This window comes from Pristiophorus japonicus, chromosome 14, assembly GCF_044704955.1.
Source record: "Pristiophorus japonicus isolate sPriJap1 chromosome 14, sPriJap1.hap1, whole genome shotgun sequence".
Taxonomy (NCBI): domain Eukaryota; kingdom Metazoa; phylum Chordata; class Chondrichthyes; family Pristiophoridae; genus Pristiophorus; species Pristiophorus japonicus.
This window is the reverse complement of record NC_091990.1, coordinates 135,798,300-135,824,736: the sequence shown is the minus strand read 5'-3', so window position 1 is coordinate 135,824,736 and position 26,437 is coordinate 135,798,300. Positions and strand designations below refer to the sequence as shown.

The 26,437-nt window shown below is 45.9% G+C and overlaps 1 protein-coding gene across 4 annotated transcripts in view; it reads right to left on the bottom strand.

The window, feature by feature from the left end:
- The window catches only part of iftap (intraflagellar transport associated protein), a 100,780-nt gene that overhangs the window by 53,616 nt on the left and 20,727 nt on the right, over positions 1–26,437 (bottom strand). For 3 of the 4 annotated variants that reach the window (XM_070899654.1, XM_070899655.1, XM_070899656.1), the window contains exons 2-3: positions 17,033–17,181; positions 1,146–1,255 (exon numbers count right to left, since the gene is read on the bottom strand). In XM_070899654.1, coding sequence (XP_070755755.1) covers positions 1,146–1,255; positions 17,033–17,135 — 213 coding nt within the window. In that variant the 5' untranslated portion in view covers positions 17,136–17,181. Of the gene's footprint in view, positions 1–1,141; positions 1,256–17,032; positions 17,182–26,437 lie in introns of all 4 variants that reach the window. The other variant, XM_070899657.1, reaches the window with a different exon arrangement.

The window sequence follows — 26,437 nt, the reverse complement described above, 5'->3', positions numbered from 1 at the left end:
TTGCTGTTGGTTCTTTGAGTTATATTTATTTAAACACATCAAGTAAACTAGCTTTGACTATAGAGGCTGACAATATGATGATGTTGAATTGTCAGTAGAGATGCATTCATTAAACCAGGTAGCTTCAAAATAATTCCATTGCAACTGTGCAAGTTAATTCTGCTATTGCAGTGTCAGTAATACAGGTACCTGTACAGCGTACAGGGATCAAGAGGTATGGAGAGAAAGCAGGAAAGGGGTACTGAGGTTGAATGATCAGACATGATCTTATTGAATGGCGGTGCAGGCTCGAAGGGCCGAATGGCCTGCTCCTGCACCTAATTTCTATGTTTCTATGTCTATCCGGAACCCTCGAGACCGGGGACGTTCCGGATATTTCCGGACTTCAGAATGTCTTGCTGACGTCATGAATCCGGAAATACCCAAGCCGCCGAGGAGGTATTCGGGCCGGTGAGGAGGCCCCGAGGTAAGGGCAGCAGTGGCGGGGCCCCGAGGTAAGGGCAGCGGCGGTGAGGCGGGCGAGGCAAGGCGAGGCCCGACAGTGGCGGGGCCCCGAGGTCGACAGCGGCGGCGGGTCTGGATTCCGGAACATTTTACGGATTCTGGACAACCCTGCCACCAATCGTCATGGAGTCTGGATTCCGGAACGTTTCGGAACTCTCAATTTTCGACGCTGCACCTGTGCTTCCAACCACTCTTTAAACGAGGTCATCAGCACTGAATGTTAAATCAATACGAATGACACGGTCCTATTCAAACTATTTGTTTTAAATCATTTCCAGTAGTTTCCAAACGACCTTGTGCAACTTTGCTGGACAGAAAAAAAATGTGAACAACACAAAATAGAGCCACTTTGTAGATGTTTTCAGAATTTCTTTACATTATAGTAGTTTTGCATACTTCAAAGTATCTTGAATAATCAGCAACAGCACAACTTTTAGGTAAACATAAATGGTATAAATTTCAATATAAAACTGCAAATGCTCTTTAAAGAGCCTTCATGGTTCGTCTGAGCCTCCTCATGCACTCCTCTTCCTGTATGCCAAAGAAGTGCCTCTTTGCATAACAAAAATGATATTTTATCACATTGCAACTATATTGAATGCTAACTTATAACTCCTATCTGCTTCTACTTCAAAACTTGCCTCCTCGTCATCCTTAGGTGGCATTCCTCCCCTCTGGACTAGACTGTTTCCAGCATCTTCTGCTATGCTGCCAACTTCAGGAGGTGATGCCTTTTGTTGCTTCAGATCCTCTGAAAAAAGTGCAAGCCCTCCAAATTTACACAAGGAAATTTTAAAATCACTCTTGTTCACAAGTCAATTCCATAAAACTAAGCACTATTTTGCACCTAGAAGCGTGCAAAATACCTTTTACTGCAAAATCCATTTGAAAAGGAAGCGGGCAGACCTCCACATCAGCACTCTGAACCATTATAAAGAACACACTTTCCAAACAGTAATTGCTATCAAATTTAAACAGTAACATTTATGTAGGGGAAAAATGGGAAGGCTTCTCCTCCACTAGCAGGCCCCCTGATATAGAGGGTCAATGCTCGCCCCAACCAGTGTAGCAATTCTCGAAGTTAGCAGACAGAGACGGATGGCAAGGTACAACGATCTTTAATTACGAACACCTCTCATCACAGCCGCCTGTGAGTGGAGATGCTCCTCGTGTAGCAAAATCACACATCATTTATACATTTCACAGACCCCTTCATACCCCCGGTACGACCTCCCTCGATCTCTAATTGGGTTACCTTATTAGTAATATTTTGGATTGACAAGCCAAGATCTCAAGGCAACTTTTAGACCTTAGCTGGGATGACCTCATCAGGTTAGAATTTGTTGATTCTCCTTGGTGCCCGTGAGTCTGCCTCGAGCTTCTTCGCAAGGCCTTATCAATGTCTGTTTAGGTTCTCTCATCGAATTCTGTCGAAATATTATCTAATGTCCTGGTACATATTGAATTAATAACTTCTGGAGCCTTGGTACTGGAATGTGCAAGGCCGAAGAGAGGCCTTTTACCTCCTTATGGGTCTCTGCAGGAACCAGCACTTTAACCATTGTCCCAATGCCAAATGTCTCTTACAATTCCCCCCTTTTGGCCCTTGGCCAAACGCCAAGTGGGCCATATTCCCTGGAAACTATTCCCTGTGGCAAGTCTCAGATGTGTCCGTTCGTCTGGGTGGCCATCTCCCAAACTTCAGGACCCCCTGTGACTTCTCCCGCAGAGCTATATAAGGTAAGCCCCTTTTGCAGGATTGTTTCAATTTTCGCCCCTTATTGTCTTAATCATAGTGCGTGCCCTGACGTATCGTTTGGCCTGTTTAATTCGTGCACAGGATAGCCCTACCAATACCATCAGGACCAGGCCTTGTATTACTACAAGTACATGTGATATAATCCTTATCCATGGGTGGATCTGAATATTAAGTCCAATGTTCCACAGTTTTGAGTACCAAGGCTGGTCGGCCAGCATCGCGTTAGTGTCTCTTTGTAGGTTGTCTATTTCTTCCATCAGCCGGATATACTTTGGATTCCTTGCACCAATTGTAATTGTTCCTCACTTAATTTGGGTATCTGTTTTCCTTGCGGTTCCCATACCGCCTCCTTGTACCCTTCTCGGACGGTATCTGTGACTGTTCCGTGGATAATTTCCGTTGTCTCGGGATATATGTGGTATCCATTTATGTCTATTTTTCCCATGGGCCTGAAATAGAAGTTAGGGTTGGTGATGACACAGGGGGTAACTCCTCCCCTGGTCTTAATCGTCAGGTTGGCTGCTCCTATGCTCATGCACCAATCTCCATTCCCTTGTGGAGCAGCGATTGTTTCGGAATCGCGTTCGAGAGGAGTGATACTCAGCATGCATCCGTTTGTTTGGTGGAATCTGCAATCATCATTCGTCATTCGTGGCGTATCTCGACACAAAATCACTTGGTTATTTTTATAGCAATCGGTTATGTCAATGCCTTTGGTACTATTGTTAATTTTAATCACCTGTCTGGAGGGTTGGTGGAGCGCAACTATGTTCGGTTTCTTACTTCACCGATATCGGTTTGGTATAAGGGGTCATACTGTGGTATTGATAACACGAATCTGATCATATTCACATGTCCAGTATTACATCTAAATCGCACCTGTAGGGCTTGGTTATCCATGTCCCTCCCCAGTAAACCCCTTAAGATTTGCGTTAAGTTGTTAACCCGGTCGTCTATAGGTCTATGGAATTCATCGTCATAACCCCCGCCGCATAACCCGTGCCGAGTGTTTCCAGTATTCCCCTTTTTGTTCGACCTTGTCCTGTTCCCTTTCTGACATTAAATCTCAGGGTAGTGGATTCCGGGCCTTCAAGGATCCGTTGTGTCAGGTTCTGGTATAGACTTATAGTTTCATTCTCACAAAAGCTAGGAAGGATGATATCGTTAGGTTTAGGCCTACCATATGTAATCGCTGACGCACCCCAAATTATATCCTTTCTTTAGATTCCTTTATTACTAGTCCCCCTTTGGCTCCAGTCTTTATGGACAGGCATATGGGGGGGACTTGCGTGGTTGTGCTGGGATGAGTTGTTGTCCCCAGGGTGGTTGTCGGGGCAGCGGTTGGGGATCTATGTTATACCCTTGTTATTGTTCCACCCCCTACTGTCGGTTGGAATTTGCCAACATCTCCTTTGTCTATGCAAGCGCCTGTGTCCCTAACCATAATCACCTGATGGGGTCCGGTCCATTTTGGTGAGAATCCGGGTCTTTCAGGATTTATTTCATTAGGATTCGTGGTAGTAACTCAACCCATCTCTGTCCGGTCTCCTCGATTGCTTTGGCTAGTGCTGTTTTCAAAGTCCTATTCATTCGCTCTACCAATCTGGAAGACTCCGGGTGGTATGGGATGTGGAATTGTTTAATCCCTAACAGGGCACAGGCTTGCTTCATGATTTTTCCTGTAAAGTGTGTACCCTGATCTGAGTCCAACTGCAGTGGCATTCCCCACCTGGCTATTATTTCCCCGGCCAGGATCTTAGCCACTGTATCAGCGGTGCAATTTCTAGTGGTGAAGGCCTCTACCCATTTTGTAAATTCCATCCAGTTGGATTTCTGCGCCCTTCCCCTTTTGATCCTATGAACTTGCTCCTGTTCTCGGAATTTACTGGCGCCCATGGCATCGGCAGCCTGCTGCATTACAACCTTACTTAATACACTATACATAGCCATGCTTTAAAATAAGTTCTGTCCTTGCTCCAGTCCTTGGCTGCTGGGATGCATATTCCGTCAGTTAAATTAAACAAAGTCCCATAGTTCATGTGGTTGTGTCTTTCCTGCGTGTGCTATATCTCTCGTAGTCTGTCTGCATTATCCAGTGTTTGCATGGCCTCAAGGTTCCCAGTATCATGAGTCTCCAGAGTCGAAGTAGCTGCTGCGGTCCCATCTCGGTGAGTGTTTTATCTGCAAATTTTAAACAGATAGCCTGGTCATCACCAGGTGTTAGGTTCTGGTCTACTCATCTTTTATCCATGCATGTCGAGGTCACTCTGTGAAATCGGAGGCAAGGGTTAGGTTGGGTTTGTGGACTACACGTACCCACCGTGGCGTACATTGGCTCTATTGCCATAGGTGATGGTGCTATGGCTGCGCACTGCACTATCCGTCTGGTCCCGTTTATTAAAAATCTCTTCCAGCTTATTTATCTTAGCTTTTAACTCTTGAATTTGTTTTGAGTATCTATTTCTTTTATTTGTATCAGGCGAGTATTATTACATAGGCTCGTTGTTTTATTTTTATTCTGACTATCCCACCATTTCCTCGGTCTGTCAGGTGAGTATTTTATTAAGAAATCCAAATTAATAATGTCCAGTATAAAACAGCTGTCAATGGAAAGGGTAACTCCTTTACAGGCTTGTAAGAAGACCTGATGTCATTACGTGACTTCGCGTAATCAACCGAGATTCTTTCCAAGTCTTTGTACCTTCAAAACTTGCTTAGAAATTGGGAATCCGTTAAAACAGCAGAAATCATTAGTAAAGCCGTCATAATAACAATCTTCTCATCGGGAAAGACGGCATTTTAGATTAAACTCCAATTTTTCTAAACTTCTAATTCAAATACTTACCAAAGATTTTTTTTAATTGAACCAATATCTTTTCACAGCCAATATCAACTAGTATTTAGTGAGTTACATCTTTTTCCATTTAAATCTCCTTTCTTCAAATTAGGTTTTGTATTTTACACAGAGGGCTTGTGTCTCCGTAAATTTGTTAATTTAAAATCATAAGACAATCGAAAACACCAAATACAGTTTATCCTATGTTTTTTCCAGCAACTTCATCTTTATCTTTTCCGTCTTTTCCATAGCTAGAACAGAGTCCAGCACGTAGGCTTTGAAAGCTGATTTCCGTTATCTCAAATGTTTCAGTTTCAAGGCCATTACATTTAACTTTTTAGTTTGAATCTATCTCAGTATTTTGCTGTGCCTTCTCTTAACCAGTGGTACTTGAAACTTTCACAACAAAATTAACTCCTCGCAGTTCCTATCCTAATCTCTGCTCCTCTTTTGTAGTATTTGTATTTATTTTAAAACATAGGATTGTTGGGTTACAAAATGTCAAATATGGTAATACTGTTTTTTTTAAATATCAGACTTCTCATTTATGCTTATAGTGATTCACAGATCACAGAATGCAAAATACTTGTTTTATAATTGTGTGCCCAATTTCTGTTTTAGAAGCTGAACATCAAAAACTCCAATCTTTTGCTCTGTAACTTCAATTTTATGATACAGTGTCTCATAAATTACATCTTTTTAAGCTTCAGCTTCTGACACAGTAGTTGTGTAATTTTATTAAAAAGGCTTCCAAACCCAAGATTTTCCAATACAACCAAAATGCTTATCAAGGAGAATCACCTGAAATATCTCAAAATCACAATTCAAATATTGTACTGCCAATTCAAAACTCTTTTTACTGAGCTAGTAGCTTTCACGTTGCGGTTTTACACAAAGGAAAATGGGGGCGTCCTTCCCCAGCCCGCAGCCTCGAGAGACCCATGCAGGCTTTTTTTAAAAAAAGGCATTACAACTTCCCTTCTCCATTCTTTATCTCATTCCGAGACTAAATTTATGTCCTTCAACCCAATGTAATCAATAATTGCGTGCTTTCTTCGACAAGTGAGCGTTTCGAAAAAAAATTTTAAATCAACAGGACCACGCATGTAATTCAATTCTAGGTTCACACCTTTCTTAAAAGTTCCCACAATCAGGACAACACGACAAAGGGTTAAAAAAGCTTTCATTCTGTGGGTGGAGCTAAACCAAACAGACAGCTGTATCATTTTTTTTCAAAAAAGGCTTTCAGACACATGAAAAATTCATTATTTCCCACCTCAAATATTCCGCAGTCAAAAATCACACAAGCACTTTCACTCAAAGACAGACATTCACAAAAGTCTCTTTTTATTCAACAAAGCTTATTAATTGTTTGGCCGGCTCTATTTTTGGATCCATATGTCACTTAAGATAGTCACTATCAGGTTTTTTTTATGGCATTACGTAATTACGCAAGTTACAATTAATACATGATAATAGATTAATACATGATTGGTTCTATTCGCCTTTTTACTAGCCGGGTTACCCATCTTACTTTGGGGAAGGTGTAGGGGTATTGGGCATTCCCTTTAATTCATGTTAGGTATGCAGGACGTTGTCTGTATGTCTTCCCTTGGGGCCATACACTCGTACTGCCACGCTTCTGGGTCAATATGTCTCGTCCCTGCGCCGTACGCTCATACCGCTTTGGGTCAATAGGCCTCGCTTCTATTTCTTCCCTTGCGTCGTACCCTCGCAATGCACGCGTCTCAGAGTATGCCTTTTAACCCCCTCCCACCCCTAGATCGTCCTTGTCCGCTGTATCCGTCCCTTCGGGACCTGCTACAAATGGTTCTTGTACAGAAGTTCTTCCCTCCCGGTTTACAATGCCACAGTTCTAATTTGAAGGTGGTAAATTAAACATACTCACCCCAACAGCTGGATCATTATTCCGTTCGGGAAGTTGTTGCACACCCTGCTCACAGCGCCAAATGTAGGGGAAAAATGGGAAGGCTTCTCCTCCCACGAGCAGGCCCCCTGATATAAAGGATCGACGCTCACCCCAACCCGTGTAGCAATTCTCGAAGTTAGCAGACAGAGACGGATGGCAATGTACAACGATCTTTAATTACGAACGTCCGGGAACACCTCTCATCACAGCCGCCTGTGAATGGAGATGCTCCTCGTGTAGCAAAATCACATATCATTTATACATTTCACAGACCCCTTCGCTCCCCCGGTACAACCTCCCTCGATCTCTAATTGAGTTACCTTATTAGTAATATTTTGAATTGACAGGCCAAGATCGCACGGCAACTTTTAGACCTTAGCTGGGATGAACTCATCAGGTTAGAATTTGGTGATTCTCCTTGGTGCCCGTGAGTCTGCCTCGAGCCTCTTCGCAAGGTCTTATCAATGTCTGTTTAGGTTCTCTCATCGGGCCCAAGTTTCGGGCCGCGCCTAGAACGGCGACGCCCATTTTTTGCGCTCGAAAGTGCGGCTAAAAAATACCTGCAGATTCTCCGGCTCCCTGCAGGTCCTTTGCAACTCGGCACGGCGCAGCGCAGCACGAGCTGTGGGGGCGGAGCCAGGTCACTGCGCTGAAATCAGTGCCGGGACCTCTGCACAGGCGCGCTACAGCGGGCGCGCATGTGCAGTAGCTCCAGGCGCCCGAAACTGTGCCCGAAGCACGCAGCCCCTAACCCTGGCCGAATGGCCTCACTGGGGCTGCGAGGATCAGGCTGCACCTCTCTCGTCCAGCTCCTGCTCTGGCTCCAGCTGGCTCTCTCAACCCCCCACACCGACCCCCCCCCCCCCAGCTCTTTCTCCGCGCCCCCCCCCCGGACTCCGCTCCCCCACCGGACCCCCTCCCCCAGCTCCCGCTCCGCTCCCTCCCCCCAGCTCCCGCTCCGACGACCACCTCCACCGCCCAGCTCCCGCTCCCCCCGGCCACCTACCTTTAACTCCTTCGGTGGGCCCCGCCTGTTCGGCATCTTGCTGGGGACGGGCCCCGCCCGAAGTCTTGGGCCCGGCTTCTTCACGTCAGCCGGGCCCGTTCACCCTCCTCCCTCTCCCATCCCTCCCTACCTTCCTCTCCCCCTCCCTCCCTCTCCCCCCCCTCCCTCTCCTCTCCCCCTCCCTCTCCTCTCCCTCTCCCGCCCTCCCTCTCCTCTCCCCCTCCCTCCTTCCCCTCTCCTCCTCCCTCCCTCCATCTCCTCACCCCCTCCATCTCCTCCCTCCCTCCATCTCCTCTCCCCCTCCCTCTCTTCCCCCTCCCTCCCCTCTCCTCTCCCTCCCTCTCCTCTCCCCCTCCCTCTCCTCCCTCCCCACCCTCTCCCTCTCCTCCCTCTCCCCTCCATCTCCTCCCTCTCCCCCTCCATCTCCTCCCTCTCCCCCTCCATCTGCTCCCTCTCCCCCTCCATCTGCTCTCTCCTCCCTCTCCCCCTCCATCTCCTCCCTCTCCCCCTCCATCTCCTCCCTCTCCCCCTCCCTCTCCCCCTCCATCTCTTCTCCTCTCCTCTCCTCCTCCCTCCCTCCCTCTCCCCCTCCCTTTCCTCTCTCCCCCTCCCTCCCTCTCCTCTCCCCCTCCCTCCCCTCTCCCCCTCCCCTCGCTGTCAGAAACACATAGACACTGACAGACAGAGAGAGAGACACTGACTGACAAAGTGAGAGAGACACACACAGACAGAGAGACACACAGGAGGGGGCCTGTCCCAGCATGCTGTTGGAGGGCTCCCCGTGCTGCAGTTGGTGAGTAGAAAATGTTTTGTTTTATTGATTTTTTTAAATGTTTTAAATTTTTTATTAATTTTTTTGATTGATTTATTGGTTGATTTATTGATGTATTTATCATTTATTATTGATGATGGCTCTTTATTTGTAAAGCTGAAGTGTTTAATGTTTGTAAACTTCCCTTTAAACCCTCCCTCCCCCATTCACTACGCCTGATTTATAACCTACGCCTGATTTTCTAAGTGTAGGCAAGGTTTTTCTGAGCGTACAAAAATCTACACTTACTCCATGCTAAGTTAGTTTGGAGTATGTTTTCACTGCCTAAACTTTCAAAACGGACGTAAGTGGCCGGACACGCCCCCTTTTGAAAAAAAAATCTGTTCCAAATTGAAACTGTTCTAACTGACTAGAACTGGAGCAAACTAAATGCCGAGAATTGCAATTTCTAAGATACTCCATTCTAAACCAGTTGCTCCAAAAAAACAGGAGCAACTCAGGCCGAAACTTGGGCCCATCGTACCCTGTCGGAATATTATCTAATGTCCTGGTACATATTGAATTAATAACTTCTGGAGCCTTGGTACTGGAATGTACAAGGCCAAAGAGAGGCCTTTTACCTCCTTGTGAGTCGGTGCAGGAACCAGCACTTTAACCCTTGTCCCACTGGTACCCCTAATGCCAAATTTCTCTTACAATTTAGAAAATACATGAGGAATGGTGAAAGTTGAAGTGTAATATATAACACGTACTGTCCAAGATAACCTTTTGAAGTAGACCCAAGAGGTAGCCACAAATAGAATGTCCTTTGATTATTGCCAGAGGCCCTCTACTTGCTAGTCATTACAAAGTGCACTCAAATAACCACTTCCAGAACTCCTGCTTTATAACACGCTCTCTCAAATTTCCTAAGAATACATGACTTTGTCGTGTCTTTGATGTGATCCAAATAATAAGAGTTCAACTAACATTCCACCTTCAAAGGGAAATAGGAAGATGTGATGCCTTGAGACAGCAGAAGTCTAATGACAAAACTGAAATTCCTGCCTTTGCTAACTTTAGTGATAAAGTAAACACAAGAATAAATGTAAATGGAAAGTGTTCATGGACTGCTCTATATGTAGTAGTGCTGCTCTGTTCATTCTTACTGCCCCAGAAATGGATTAGCCAATGTCAGTGAAAAGTTAGGAAAATAAACATTTTATGCTTGTCAGGGCTTACATATGGCCATTGATGAGAAACTTACACAATCATATCAAAAAATTAGAATTTTACTCCAGGTCAGAACTGGAGTTAGTGGTCAGGGTTTGTCTTCCATTGAAATGAATAGGCAAATTTTGCAGACTGGGGAGCATACAAGCAGAAACTCCTGACCAGTATGCTTAATGAAAAGGAAAATTTAAAAATATTATTTATGACAGCAGTGACAGCTGAATAGTACATAGTTCTTTTTGTCAACCAGCATACCTGCCATTACAGGTATTTCACAGTGGAGGAGGAGGCGTCAAGGTGGCGCACAGGATAAGGGACCCACATAACACACAGTGCTTACTATTTTTTCTCCAAAAGGGGACATGACCAGCCACTTACACCTGTTTTGGCCATAGAAGCAAATTTGGCCAGCTAAAAGTTACTCCTAACTAACTTAGGCCAGTGTATGTGGCCACTTTTGTAGGCACAGAAAAACATTACCTACATTGAAGAAATCAGCGTAGGTAGCCAGAGATAGGGAGGAGGGGGAAGGCGAGTTAGAGGATTCTAAAGCACTAAAACACCTTCAAATCACCAGCACATCAAAACAACTTTAGCACAACATCTTCACATCATCAAAAATAAATGAAAGATAAATCAGCTACTGAAGAAAGAGCAGTCCTGCCTTGCTGACTGCAGAATGCACCAGCTAGCCCTTCGGCCAGGGCTAGGGATGGCAGGCACGCATGTCTGTAGGGGTGAGGGATGTTTTTTTTTACACAGTTGTTCCTAAATGTTGTATGGTGATAATGGAACATGATTCAGTTTTAATGCAAAAAATCTTTTATTGGAAAGTTTACAATGCACTTCCACAACAAGAACAAGAACAGCAGCAAAGAAAGACTGTACCCATCTCTCACCCACATATCAGGGAATGTGCACTTCCTCATAGGGGCGGTGATGGTGGTGGTGGGGGCTTGGGTCTCAACAGAGGCTGGTGTGGGGATCGCAGTGGGAGTGGCATTTGAGTATCCGGCCTTTGTGCCCTTATTGCAGCAGCTAGCTCCCTCATGGCCTTTGCCATTGTTTGCACTCCCTCTGACATGCCCGACCTCAGTTCCCGTCTCAGTGCTGATATTTCTCCCAACAGTGTCGCAACCTCATCACGCACCTCACTGACGGTCGCCACGAGTGATTAGGTAAGGGCATTGGTCTCCTCACCCAATGACATAATCTGATGTACATCTGATGAAGGCTGCATCTCAGGAGAGACTAGTCGGCTTCTCCTTCCCCTCACGGTGGGTCTGCCTCCAGTGCGAGGCGCAGGCTGGGATGGTGGGGCCCTGGGTGTTCCAACCTGCATTCCACCACCGCCACTGGGACCCACAACCTCGGAAGGTGTGAAACCAAGGAATGTCGTGGCAGAAGTGTCTGGCAAAGTGATGCCTGTACCATGGACTGATCCATATCACGATGGAGGTGTCTGGCAAAGTGATGCCCTGTACCATGGACTGATCCATATCACAATCAGCATTCTACCGTGAACACAGATTCATGGACACCTCCTCCCCCCACCCGCCTTGGTCTGCAGCGGACGCATCTGGATCTTCTTGTTGATCTTCAGGTTTATCTTCTTGTTCTGCAGAAGGCAACAGATCAGTCAAATGATTAGCAGGAAAGAAGGGGGCAGGCTGGGTGGAATGAGTAATCTCACGCATAGCAGGTCAGTCAGCAGGTTGATTTGAAGGGCGATGATGCATTTTCATGATTGACCCTCACCCTCGCGTGTGGTCCCAGCTTGTGCAGAGCTGATTCTTTTCCTGCAGGTGCGACTCAGCAAAGCAGCGACCCTCTGTTCCAGTGGTGATAGTTGGTGCAGATTTTGCGGCCCTCCTCCTGTTCTAGTTCTTTTGTTGTCGGCCAATTTCTTCTGCAAAGATGAAAATATAATTTTTGCCACATGGGGAGCTTCTGATGGATGGGACATATACAGATGATCACAGTAACAATTGCAATTCCATTTAAAACTCAAGATAATACTTACATTCACTACTTGACCAACATCCTGCTATTTCTTTTTACACTGGCTTCCAATTCTTGCGGTATTCATCCCTGCGGAGAATTTTTCTGCAACTAAGTTCCAGCGTCTTCTCATTTCATTGGGTGGAACTTTTGTGGGGCCACTCTTACTGATATCCAGCTCCTGCCACCTGTCCTCAATGACAGTGACTAGTTTCTCCACTTCCTCATGCAAGAAGTTCTTCGTTCTTGTTGCATGCTCTTGCGTCATTGGTGTGTCGGATTCACACTCAGGTAATGTTGAAAAAACACAGTTCTCACCTTGCATGCAGCTATGCAGCACTCCTTTCCACTCCCTCAGCCACCCAAAAATCAATATTAACACCTTACCTTCCAATATGGCCCACTGCCAATGCTGCTGACACACTGAGGACGCTGTCCCTTTAAATGACTGATTGCCAAGGTTCCTGGTCCATTGCGCATACGCTTCAATGCGCATGCACAAACGGACATGCGTCCCCCTGCCAGCACTCAAAGACACGCTGGGCGCAAGCCCTGGCCCCCTGCTGGCTGCGCTGAGCTCTGCCCCCCCCGCAAATTTCACAGTGCCACGTCACGGGACCACAGGAATCCAGGAGCAGCCAAATTATCCCGGTAAGTTATCGACGCGTTTTCTCCACCACGAAGTCAGCGCACTACGTTTAACTATGCCGCTCTAAGCGGCTGGGGAAATTTGAGCGCGATATTCCTGCATCCAAGTCATTTATAGATATATGGTGAAAAGTTGAGGTCTCAGTACTTGTTACATCCCACCAATCAGAGAATGAACCCTTTATTCCTACACTCTGGCCGAAATTTTACCGTCGCTAAGAGGACTGGATCGGACACAGGTCAGCTGTGAAACTTGAAATGATTGACAGCGGATCGGGACCCTGTTGATAACCCGCCACCATTCTAACCTCCCAGATGTCGGGGCTATCAGCGCTGAACAGACCCGACAGCAAGCAGCGGGGGAGGCAATTTAAATTATTAAGAGCTTGTTAACTGGAACTTTAAAACTATTTTAAGCTCATCTTTAGATTTTAAGAGTTTGCCAACAGTTTCCCCACTGCTCGGGGATCACATCAGATAAGGAGGTCGGGTGTTGTGTCAGCATGGGATAATTTCAGAACTTGACAACTGCTAATGGTCTATTAAAAAAAATCCCATTTCATAGGTGTTCACTTTCCAAGGTTAGAAGCTGTTGCTTACTGCATTTGGAAGACAGATTAATCTTTATGAAGCTTGCAAGTGTTTGGTGCAAACTCTCTATCCAGTGTCACCTCCTCGGAACAACCTCTCTCACCACTGACAGATCACTTCTGTCATCTCAATCTCACCTGCCATCTATTTCATCAGCATCAGTGCCCTTGAAAAAATCTCACCTTGTTCCTCAGAATCCCACCACGATCAGCCCCAACACCAGCATCACTTGGCACACCAGCAGCATCAACAACATTAATGTTCTCCGCAATCAACTGATGCTGCACAGGACACAGGGCATCAGCACCCGACCACATTGCTGTCCGGGATGCCAGGGATGGCCTAACCATGGCCAGATTTATTTCACTTGACGCTGTACACACTGGCTGTCACATGATGCGCCAGGTTGGTACCAACCCCCACCAACACCATAAAGAATGCCTACAATGCCCAAGCCATTCCTTTCACACTCATCACCATTGTAGGGGGTACTCTTATGTCTCACCATTCACTGCAACTCACTAAGCCACTTCCAAAGGTGCACACAAATCTGTCCAAGAACGCAAAGTGTTGAAAATAAAGATTTCAATGTTTGACAACACATTAACAGAAACTTTACATGAACATTAGCGAAAACAACCAAGTGCCTATCCTCACATAAGAAATAGGAGCAGGAGTAGGCATTTGACCTCTTGAGCTTGCTCCACCATTTAATAAGATCATGGTTGATCTAATCATGGACTCAGCTCCACTTCCCTGCCTGCTCCCTCTAACCCTTTATTCCCTTATTGCTCAAAAATCTGTCTATCTCAGCCTTAAATATATTCAATGATCCAGCCTCCACAGCTCTCTGGGGCAGAGAATTCCACAGATTTACAACCCTCTGGGAGAAGAAATTCCTCCTCATCTCAGTTTTAAATGGGCAGCCCCTTTTCCTGAGACTATGCCCTCTAGTTTTAGTTTTCCCTATGAGTGGAAACATCCTCTCTGCATCCACCTTGTCCAGCCCTCTCATTATCATGTTTCAATAAGATCACCTCTCATTCTTCTGAACTCCAATGAGTATAAGCCCAATCTACTCAACCTATCTTCATAAGTCAACCCCCTCATGTCCGGAATCAACCTAGTGAACCTTCTCTGAACAGCCTCCAACGCAAGTATATCCTTCCTTAAATACAGAGAACAAAACTGTGTGTTGTTAGTTGGTATGATTGGACTAGGATGAGGGGGAGTGTGAGAGATGGCTAGTGAGATGCGGAAGTGATAATGTTGAAAGAGAGGGATGGGTGAAGGTGCAAGATAAGTTGTTGTGAGTAAGGATGTTCAGGAGTAGGGTAGGGAAGGCAGAGTGATGGGGATGTGATGAGTGGCACAACAGGATGAAGTTAAGTGTGACTTTGCAGTAACGTTTCATGATCTACTGAGAATATTGAAAGGTTTGTGCCACTGCAGCCAGGTTCTCCTGATGACATCCCTGCTTGTGTCCTCCTGTGCAATATCCAACCAGGCTGCGTTGGTTTCCTGAGGAGGTCTCTTCCGCCCATTGGAAGGGAAGAGCATCTCCCTGTGTGCTCTGACTCCCTCCATAAGCATATGGAGGGAGTCATGGGAGAACCTGGGTGCAGCCTTGCACCTCTGTACAGTGCTCGTCAGTGTTTGCAGCAGTTCAATGCTGTAGAACACTGACAGCACAACTGTCAAAATCAATTTGGACGTGGTCCCTTTAAGGAAACCCAGACCCACTTCCTTTTAATTGGCCGGGAACTTCGCTAGATGGGCTTAACAAGCTCTATCAATGTAAAATCACTTCTAGAGCGGGATGGAGCCGGTAGCGGGTTGGGACCCCCTATGGACCTAGCCATACTGAACCTGCCTCAGTAGGCAAAATCACATTCTCTGTATCCTATCACCCAACCAATTATTGACCCACATTACAAGGTTACCTCCAATTCTATACACTCATATTTTTCTAATTCTTTTTGTGATTAGCATAAATGTGTCCTCTTGGTAACACTTTGCCAATCAATGGAAACAATGGATCACTAATTATTTATCCTATCCTAATTATTATTATTGAAGACATGACCAGGTTACCCCTAAACTTTCTCAGCTCCAATGAAATATAGCTTAACTTCTCAAGTCTCTCTTTGTAATTGTAACCCATCCATTCCTGGCAACATCCTAGTGAATCAACATCAGCTTCACACTGAAACTTGCCACAGTCAATGTAATCTATCTTTTAAAAATCTTCCTCTCTACAAACCTAACCTACCTATTGTATAATTTTTGGCAAACGTTTGTATCAACTGATTCCATTGTAAATCCAATTTATAATGCAAAAGGCCTATATATAGTTGTCATTTTGCAATTACACTTTAGAGCTTCAGTATTGAGCTCTTTAGCTCCTCAGCTTGTACTGCAGAAAGATTCCTATGCACCAACCTACTCTTCCCAAGTTGCAGTCAGTCTTGCTAGTTAACAATGAATAATGTTAAATCAATATCATTTAAAATAAGGACAGAACATATGACTTTAAAATAGGGACTGAATGATGTCTTCAAACTCTAGTCCAATTATCCCCTGCACTCTAACCAGACTTCACCTTAAGGCAACACTTGGTCGTGGCACCCCATGCGCAACACCACAGGAAACTGACTCGTGTTTTGAAAAAATTATTTGTTACTAGTGGATGGAATTGAGAGTTTTATTTAGATGAGGAGGAGCCTGGTCACCCATGAATTCAGGTTTTCCTCACCTGCAGAATAAGTTAGGCCTGGAGTTTCCACTCGATTGCATTAGTTTCTTCGGACCAATTCCCCCGATATCAGCTAAATTCCTCCCATAATGGCATAATCGGCACAAAAGATCGTGGAATTTTAGGCGCAAATTGTATTGCGCGCAACTTGAGTTTCCGCGATCTTTTGCATTAGTTTGAAATGCATTAGCAAAATGGGCCAGGCCCACCAGGCCTACACACCCAGAATCCCCCCCGCCCCTTCCCCACCCGCCCAACCATCACCCCAGGGTGAATTAGCCACTAATTGCGCTCATTTGCAGTCTTTCGAGGAGGTTCCAAAAGTTAACTTGGATCTTTTGTGTGCAAGGACACTAATAAGTGCATTTTGAACGGTTTTGAATGATTTATTTTTATTTGCTGAGGAACTGACTACTGTGCCCCAATCTAACTAGAATACAGATTTGTATATTTTTTAAATATAATTTTCAGTCTTTTAAAATCGGGTAATTCACAGGTGCTGGATTGACACTGTGATTTAAAATGTTTATTTTTGTGATAAACCCATTTGCAGCTGTATTAATCAAATTTTACCAAGTTACCAATGTTCCCTGTAAGTTGCGCTTTGTTCTGTGTGGCCTGTTTCTTTTAGTGCGCCGTCCCTTTAAATTTCCGAGCATGCGCATTTCCGACTTCTCCCATTGTTGCGTTGCCGGGTGGCCGCAAATCTTGCAGAGAACATTGCAAGTTTCCACTCTTAAATATATCAAGGAATTTTTTTTTTTAAAAAGCAAAAATTTTAATTTTAATTAAGTTTTAAAACCCTGCCCGATTGCGCTGGATCATGACAGATTTTGCATTCGGCGATATGCAAATGAATTTGAGCGGAAACTCGGGAGGGAAAAAACACTTTTCAAAATGAGAGTAATTTTGGGCACAATTTGCGCCGGAACTGCCAATTGCACCCAAAGTGAAAACATTAGTCCTCTATGCTTTCCCCATCTTCATCCAAGAGGTGTCATCTGATAAAGTTGCTTACCTTTTCTAAGGTGTATAAATGTTTCCAGAAATTCATCATATGTTTGCTCATGGCTGCTGCAAAACTTTTCCAAAGCATCAAAGGTTATTCCTTCTTCCTCCATAGTTTGTGATCCTGACACAACAATACCTCATGCAGTGGATATTATTCTGGAATAGAAGATAGACGTAGGAGTAGTTATGTGAAAGATATAACGTATGATGATTTCATACCACAAATATAAAGTCACAGATATTTTAAGTACATGCAGGGGGAAGGAAGTTTTCATAATATCAAATGCATAGTGCTAACCTGGTGTAGAACATATTTTAATACCAGTTTTAGTGAAAGATACATTTCTTTAAATTATTTTAACAGGGATTGCTGGCATAGTTATCTTGTAAATGGTCATCTTGGAGATAACTTGTAAAAGAAAGAAGAACAAACTTGCATTTATGTAGCACCATATCATGATCCCAAGCAGGGCCAGATTAAGGGCCTGATGGGCCTGGGGCAAATTGATCCAAATGGGTTCTGTTTATATTTGTTCATGTTTATTACATTACGGATATAATTCTGATTCGGAGTATGAAAACATAGACCAGTATATTCAACAATGAAAGCATAGATTCTGTATCAAGTAGGTATATATTCTGGTTCTAGTAACATTGCAATACTAGATTCCTATACATAAATGCAAATTTCTTTCAATAACATGTGAAATAAAACAGGTACATATTCTGTTCTGTATATAGCTGCATTAGTATATATAGGTACTTCTGTACCTAGGTATATACAAGTGAGCCTGTATAAGCAAGTATATAGCCTGTAGATACTTTACAAGATAACATTGCAAGACTTCCTATATACAAATTTCTCAATGATGGTTCCCGTTTCAATAGTAGCTAACAAGTCATGTTCAATACACAGAAGGGAAAGGGCATTCAGTTGGATTTGGCCCATCGTTGACCGAATTTGATTTTTCACTCTCTTGAGCAGAGAAAACGATCATTCTCCACTACAGTTCGTAATCATCAGGGACAAGTACATCCGAAGAGCAATTGAAACATTAGGAAGTGTTATACATAGTCCATTGTCACTGATCAGTCTGTGCATTTGAAGTTCCCTGCTTTCTCGGCATTGAAGTTTGAGATGGGATAGCATTTTTTTCCTTTATTTATTTGGTGGGTCTATGTTTTCTGGTGAGCCTGGGGCTGCAATCCCATCTGCCCCATGGTTAATCCACCCCTGATCCCAAGGACATCATAACCAATATATTACTACTGAATTGCAAATACCAATTAATTTTAAAATACCACAGCAAAAACTGTCGCATAAACGCAGCTAATAAATCTAAGTAGAATCCTACAGACAGAAACACTGCACAAACAAGGTTTATGTGTCTCGCTGAAATTGATCCCTATAGGACTTTTATTAAGAACGACAGTTTTGCCATTATTTTGTTGTCTACTGATGTAATTATGATTTACCACAAAAAGAGATAAAAATGAATTGTTTAAAAAAAACTAAGTTCTAGCATTTTAACTGAGGAACTCTCAAAGCAAAACATGAATGGGAATATAAATGAAAAATAAAATTCTATAACTGACATATATTTCTGAAATTTAAAATGCTTTTTAACAATGAAACCAGGATGCTACATCACAATGCTTGCTGTCTAGCATTTTAAATCATAACAGTTAAAATATGTAATAGAGCAAAATTCAACTTCTGCAAATTTGTTCCCTGGGGAATCTCAAATGAACCAGCACAAAATGTTTACACAACGCAGTGTGAATGGTTTATGCAAAACTCAGTGGTTTTGTAACAGGAAACATTTTTGTTATCTATTACTTTGACTTCGAGCACTGACAACTGAGTTAGGATACACACAAACTGCTGCAGAATTTTATTAAATTTACCTGAAAAAGCAGTTTGTAATACCTTTTGATTAATTACATAATTTACATATTTGTTGATGTGAAAACTGACACCCTGGAGTGAGAAATGATAACCTGGAGAAGGCAACTGTTACCAAGTAAGTGATCAGACAATTTTCTTGCAGTGCCATTGTGTTGTACAAATAATTGTGTGTTGTTTGATGATCTCTCATTGTGCTGTTTATTTTTGTACGAGTAGAAAGAATGAAGAACTTGCAATTATAAACTGCCTTTCACAGTCTGATGATGTCCCAAAATGTGCCACAGCCAACAAATTGTAGATTCCACAAACAGCAATTGAGATGCAGGACTAGTTCATCTGTTTTGGTGCTGTCAGTTGAGGAAAAACTGCTGGTCCGGACATTGGGAGAACTCACTGCACTTCTTCAGAAAAGTGCCATGGAATCTTTTAGGTCCACCTGAGCAGGCAGACAGGACTTCGGCTGACATTTAACTCCCCTTAGTTCCCATTATCTGCAGTCATAGCTCATGAAAACTAAGTTAATAAAGCGTTAATATCTTTTCTCCTCATCAAGGTCTTGCACTCATCATGCTCCGGAGCCCAGCACCCCGCCAGCAACGTCAGCGCCATGTGGATGCTCCGCGTAGCGCTGACACGACAGAATGCCCCCCCCCTTCAATTAAAAGGGAGGGCCGCTACGCATTCTGCAGTCCTTTTGGCGGCCGCCACTGGGCCACCAGGGCACTCTCAACCGGGCCAAAAGCCCGGCACCCATAAGAACATAAGCAACACCTCACAATTATCTATTTTGAAATTAATTTGCCAATTAAATGCCCTTACTGAAAGTTTAATAAGGTTTTCTTGTATTTTGTCACATTCTTCCTTTGTAATAACTACACCGCCAATTTGGTGTTGTCCACAAATTTAGAAATTGTACTTCCGAATCCAGAGTCCAAATCGTCAATGTAAATTATGAGCAACAGTGGTTCCAGAAATCCCTGTGGAACACCACTCCCCACTTTATGCCAGTCTAATTAGCTACCCTTGACCCCTACTCTCGGTTTTCTGTTTTGTAGCCAGCTTGCTATCCATTCTGCTACTTGTCCCGACTCCACATGCTCTGACTTTAATCATGAGTCTACTATGCGGCACCTTATTGAAGGCCTTTTGAAAGATCATCATAGGCAGTCCCTTCAATCGAGGATGACTTGCTTCCACTTCAAAAAGTTCACAGGTGTTTCAATGAAAGACCTAAAATTCCAGGTCCCAAACTAAATCTTGAAGGGTGGAAGATGCCTGTGCGTTGATTTTTGTAATGTTTGGTAGCCGTTGCACACCAGCCACCACACGAGCTTGACAGAGTCTTGGTCCAGTGGCAAAGATTAACCAAGACGACTGGAGGCCAGCTCTGCTGCACGGACCTAGTGCGCACACATATCGCAGTGTGGGCTGGCCCGTGCTGCTCCTGGGCCCTTGCCTCTTCTGGGCCCTGAACTCGCGCCTCTCCTGGGCCCCAATCACGTCGCTCTGCAATCTCTCGCCGCTCCTTCGCCCCGATCTCACTGCTCCTGCTGTATCTGCCCATGCACCAATCACCGACCTGGATCTTGGTGACGTCCCTCTTCGCTGCCGTCGCCCTCCTGCTCCTGCTCGCGCTGCTCCCTGGAGTGGTATGTCGCCACACTGCTCTTTCCGCTCCCCGGCCTGCTCTGATGGTGCTCGCAGGTCCTTCCGCTCCCCGGCCTGCTCCGATGGTGCTCACAGGCCGGGAGCCGCTCAGCCTGCTGGGCCACATTACATCTACTACATCACCCTTGCCTACCCTTTCTGTTACTTCGTCAAAGAATTCAATAAGGTTGATCAAGCATGACCTTCACTTTTGAAATCCATGCTGACCTCTGTTTATTATACTTTTGGTTTCTAGATTTTTTAAATTATATCTCTGAGTATCACAAGAATCATAGAAACCTACAGCACAGAAGGAGATCATTCGGCTCATTGTGCTTGTGCTGGCTCTTTGAAAGAGCAGTCGTGTTCAGTCCCACATTCCCCACTTTTTGTCCATAAACCTGTAAGTTCCTCATCCTCAAGTACCTGTTCAACTCCCTTTTAAAATTATTTATGGAATCAGCTTCCACCACCTTTTCAGGTAGAGTGTTCCAAATCATAAGAACATAAGAAATAGGAGGAGAAGTAGGCCATTTGACCCCTCGAGCCTGCTCCGCCATTCAATAAGATCTGATCATGGACTTAGCTCCCTTTCCCTGCCCGCTCCCCATAACCCTTTACTTCCTCATCGCTCAAATCTGTCTATCTCTGCCTTAAATATATTAAATGATCCAGCCTCCACAGCTCTTTGGGACAGAGAATTCCACAGATTTACAACCCTCAGAGATGTAATTCCTCCTCATTTCAGTTTTAAATGGGCAGCCCCTTATGCTGAAACTATGCCCCCTAGTTCTAGATGCCCCCAAGAGTGGAAACATCCTCTCTGCATCTACCTGTCGAGTCTCCTCATTATCTTATATGTTTCAATAAGATTACCTCTCATTCTTCTGAACTCTAATGAGTATAGGCCCAAACTGCTCAACCTTTCTTCGTAAGTCAACCCCTTCATCTCAGGAATCAACCTAGTGAATCTTCTCTGAACAGCCTCCAAAACAAGTATATCCCTCCTTAAATAAGGAGACCAAAACTGTACGCAGTACTCTGGGTGTGGCCTGACCAATACGCTGTACGGTTGTAGCAGGACTTCTCTGCTTTTATACTATATCTCCCTTGCAATAAAGGCCAACATTCCATTTGCCTTCCTGATTACTTGCTGCACTTGCATACTAACTTTTTATGTTTCATACACAAGGACCCCCAGGTCCCTCTGTAATGCAGCATTGTGTAATTTTTCTCCATTTAAATAATAATTTGCTTTTTTATTTATTTCTTCCAAAGTGGATAACCTCACACTTTTCCACATTATATTCCATCTGCCAAATTTTTGCTCACTCACTTAGCCTGTCTATATCCCATTGCACATTTTTTGTGTCCTCCTCACAATTTGCTTTCCTACCCATCTTTATATCATCAGCAAACTTGGCTACATTACACTCGGTCCCTTCATCCAAGTCATTAATATAGATTGTAAATAGTAGAGGCCCCAGCACTGATCCCTGTGGCACCCCACTAGTTACTGTTTGGGAACCAGAAAATGACCCATTTATCCCGACTCTCTATTTTCTGTTAGTTAGCCGATCCTCTATCCATGCTAATATATTACCCCCAACCCCGTGATCCTGACAACTGTGAATAAAAAAAATTCTCCTCAACTCCCTTCTCAATCTTTTGCCAATGATTTTGAATCTATGACGTCTGGTTATTGACCGACTCGCCAGAGGGAATAGCTTTTCTCTACCTACTCTGTCAAATCCTCTCATCGTCTTGAAAACCTCTATTAGGTCTCCTGTTAACCTTCTCTGTTGCAAGGAATACAGTCCTAACATTTCCAATCTCTCCTCATAACTGAAGTCCCTCATCCCTGATAACATCCTGGTAAACCTCCTCCATGCCCTTTCTAAGGCCTTTACATCTTTCCTGAAATGTGGTGCTCAGAATTGTCCGTAATGCCCAATTGAAGCCTACCCAATGATTTATAAGCTTCTAGCATAATTTCTTTGCTTTTATATTCTATTCCTCTATTTATAAACCCAAGTAACCCTCATGCTTTTTTAACCACCTTATCAACTTGTCTTGCCACCTTTAAGGATTTGTGTATATGGACGCACATCAAGGTCTCTCTGCTCATATACACGTCTCAAAATCATGCCATTTATAGTATACTGTCTTTCCATATTAGTCCTCCAAAAGTGCATCACTTCATACTTCGCTATATTGTACTTTATCTGCCATGCTTCTGCCTGTTTCACCATCCTGTCTACATCATCCTGAAGTCTATAACTATCTTCATCACTATCTACTACATAGTCAAGTTTTGTATCATCTGCAAACTTTATAATGCTGCTCCCTACACCTGAGTCTCGGTCATTTATAAAGATTAAGAGGGATTGACCCAAAACTGATCCTTAGAGAACACCACTGTGAACCACTTCCAAGTCTGAAAAACATCCATCCACTGCCACCCTCTACTTCCTGTCACTGAGGCAATTCCGTATCCATTCAGTCACTTTACCCTTAATTCCATGGGTTTCCATCTTCTAAACATGCCTCCTGTGTGACACTTTGTTGAGTAAAGATTCCATTAACTTTCCTACTGCCAACTTTAAACTAACTGGTCTATAATTCCTTGAACTTGTTCTATCTCCCTTTTTAAATATAATAACAACATTAGCTGTCTGCTACTCCTCTGACACTATTCCCTTTTCTAATGAATTGTTATATATACATATATATGTTATAGTGCCTCTGCTATCTATTCCCTATCATCTTTTAATATGCATGGATATAATCCATCCGGACCAGGGATTTTATCCTCTCTAAGTTTGATTAGTTTATCAATTATCTCTCCCCTTTCTATCTTAACTGTCTTTATATCTTTTTTAAAATCTCTTTTTCTAAAGTCATGCCCACCTTGTTAGTCTCCCTGGTAAATACTAAAGTATCTTTATTTTTGTGTCTTTTTTACCAGAAAACTTTAACGTTTACAGTGCAGAAGACCACCATTTGGCCCAATTTCTGTGTCAATTCTGTACTAGTTAGATTGTAATTAGGTGGAAAATGCCCCATTAAGTTCAACTTTATCCTGCACCTTTCAGTTCAAAAAAGTTTTGCCTTGTAAATTGCTGGAAGCGTGAGCTGATTACAGCGCGGTGAAAGCAAAGGGGCATCTGGAATCTTGTGGAATGACGGGATGCGGATTTCCTTAACCAATGAGATTTAAGGATTGAGAAATAAACAGAGAAAGAACCAAGAAAGAGGAAGAATTAGACTGGATGAATTCAAATCAAAATCAAGCACAGAAAGAGAAATAAAGGGGCCAAGTTTCGGCCTGAGTTGCTCCTGTTTTTTTTGAGCAACTGGTTTAGAATGGAGTATCTTAGAAATTTGAATTCTCGGCATTTAGTTTGCTCCAGTTCTAGTCAGTTAGAACAGTTTCACTTTGGAACAGAATTTTTTTTTCAAAAGAGGGCGTGTCCGGCCACTTACGCCTGTTTTCAAAGTTTAGGCAGTGAAAACTTACTCCAAACTAACTTAGAATGGAGTAAGTGAAGATTTTTGTACGTTAGAAAAAACCTTGTCTACACTTTAGAAAATCAGGCATAGGTTACAAATTAGGCGTAGGGAATGGGGGGGGGGGGGTTTAAATGGATGTTTACAAACATTAAACACTTCAGTTTTACAAATAAAGAGCCATCATCAATAATAAATGATAAATACATCAATAAATCAATTAAAAAAAATGAATACAAAATTTTTTTTTAAATTTAAAAATCAAGAAATAAAACATTTTGTACTTACCGACTGCAGCACCGGGAGTCCTCCAACAGCGTGCTGGGACGGCCCCCCCCCCAGTGTGTCTCTATCTCTCTGTCTGTGTGTGTGTGTCTCTCACTCTATGTCTGTCAGGGTCTGTGTTTCTGACAGCGAGGGGAGGGGGAGAAGGGGTGGGGGAGAAGGGGAGGGGGGGAGAAGGGGAGGGGGGGAGAAGGGGAGGGGGGGAGAAGGGGAGGGGGGGAGAAGGGGAGGGGGGGAGAAGGGGAGGGGGGAGAAGGGGAGGGGGGGGGAGAAGGGGAGGGGGGAGAAGGGGTGGGGGGAAAAGGGGTGGGGGAAAAGGGGTGGGGGGGAGAAGGGGGTGGGGGGGAGAAGGGGGTGGGGGGGAGAAGGGGGTGGGGGGGAGAAGGGGGTGGGGGGGAGAAGGGGGTGGGGGGGAGAAGGGGGTGGGGGGGGAGAAGGGGGTGGGGGGGGAGAAGGGGGTGGTGGAGGGGGGAGAAGGGGGTGGTGGAGGGGGGAGAAGGGGGTGGTGGAGAGGGGAGAAGGGGGTGGTGGAGGGGGAGAAGGGGGGGTGGGGAGGGGGGAGAAGGGGGGGTGGGGAGGGGGGAGAAGGGGGGGTGGGGGAGGGGGAGAAGGGGGGTGGGGGAGGGGGAGAAGGGGGGTGGGGGAGGGGGAGAAGGGGGGGTGGGGAGGGGAGAAGGGGGGGTGGGGGAGGGGGAGAAGGGGGGGTGGGGGAGGGGGAGAAGGGGGGGTGGGGGAGAAGGGGGGGTGGGGGAGAAGGGGGGTGGGGGAGAAGGGGGGTGGGGGAGAAGGGGGGAGGGGAGAAGGGGGGAGGGGGAGAAGGGGGGGAGGGGGAGAAGGGGGGGAGGGGGAGAAGGGGGGGAGGGGGAGAAGGGGGGAGGGGGAGAAGGGGGGGAGGGGGAGAAGGGGGGGAGGGGGAGAAGGGGGGGAGGGGGAGAAGGGGGGAGGGGGAGAAGGGGGAGGGGGAGAAGGGGGGGAGGGGGAGAAGGGGGGGAGGGGGAGAAGGGGGGGAGGGGGAGAAGGGGGGGAGGGGGAGAAGGGGGGGAGGGGGAGAAGGGGGGGAGGGGGAGAAGGGGGGGAGGGGGAGAAGGGGGGAGGGGGAGAAGGGGGGGAGGGGGAGAAGGGGGGGAGGGGGAGAAGGGGGGGAGGGGGAGAAGGGGGGAGGGGGAGATGGGGGAGGGGGAGAAGGGGGGAGGGGGAGAAGGGGGGGAGGGGGAGAAGGGGGTGGGGAAGGGGTGGGGAGAAGGGGGTTGTGGGGAGGGGGAGAAGGGGGTGTGGTGGGGAGGGGGTGGAGTGGAGGTAGAGGGAGGTGGGGTGGAGTGGGGTGGGGTAGAGGGGCTGGGTGGGGGTAGAGGGGGGTGGGGGGGAGGGAAGGAGAAGGGAAGGAGGGAGGAGGGAGGAGGGAGGAAGGGAGGGAGGGAAGGAGAGGGGGGGAAGGAGAGGGGGGCGGGGGGGAAGGAGAGGGGGGAGGGAAGGAGACGGGGGGGAGGGAAGGAGACGGGGGGGAGGGAAGGAGACGGGGGGGAGGGAAGGAGACGGGGGGGAGGGAAGGAGACGGGGGGGAGGGAAGGAGACGGGGGGGAGGGAAGGAGACGGGGGGGAGGGAAGGAGACGGGGGGGAGGGAAGGAGACGGGGGGGAGGGAAGGAGACGGGGGGGAGGGAAGGAGACGGGGGGGGAGGGAAGGAGACGGGGGGGAGGGAAGGAGACGGGGGGGAGGGAAGGAGACTGGGGGGGAGGGAAGGAGACGGGGGGGAGGGAAGGAGACGGGGGGGGAGGGAAGGAGACGGGGGGGGAGGGAAGGAGACGGGGGGGGAGGGAAGGAGACGGGGGGGGAGGGAAGGAGACGGGGGGGAGGGAAGGAGACGGGGGGGAGGGAAGGAGACGGGGGGGGAGGGAAGGAGACGGGGGAGGAGGGAAGGAGACGGGGGGGAGGGAAGGAGACGGGGGGGAGGAAGGAGACGGGGGGGGAGGGAAGGAGACGGGGGGGAGGGAACGGGGAAGGGGGGAGAGGGGGGGAGGGAAGGAAGGAGAGGGGGGGAGGAGGGAAGGAGAGGGGGGGAGG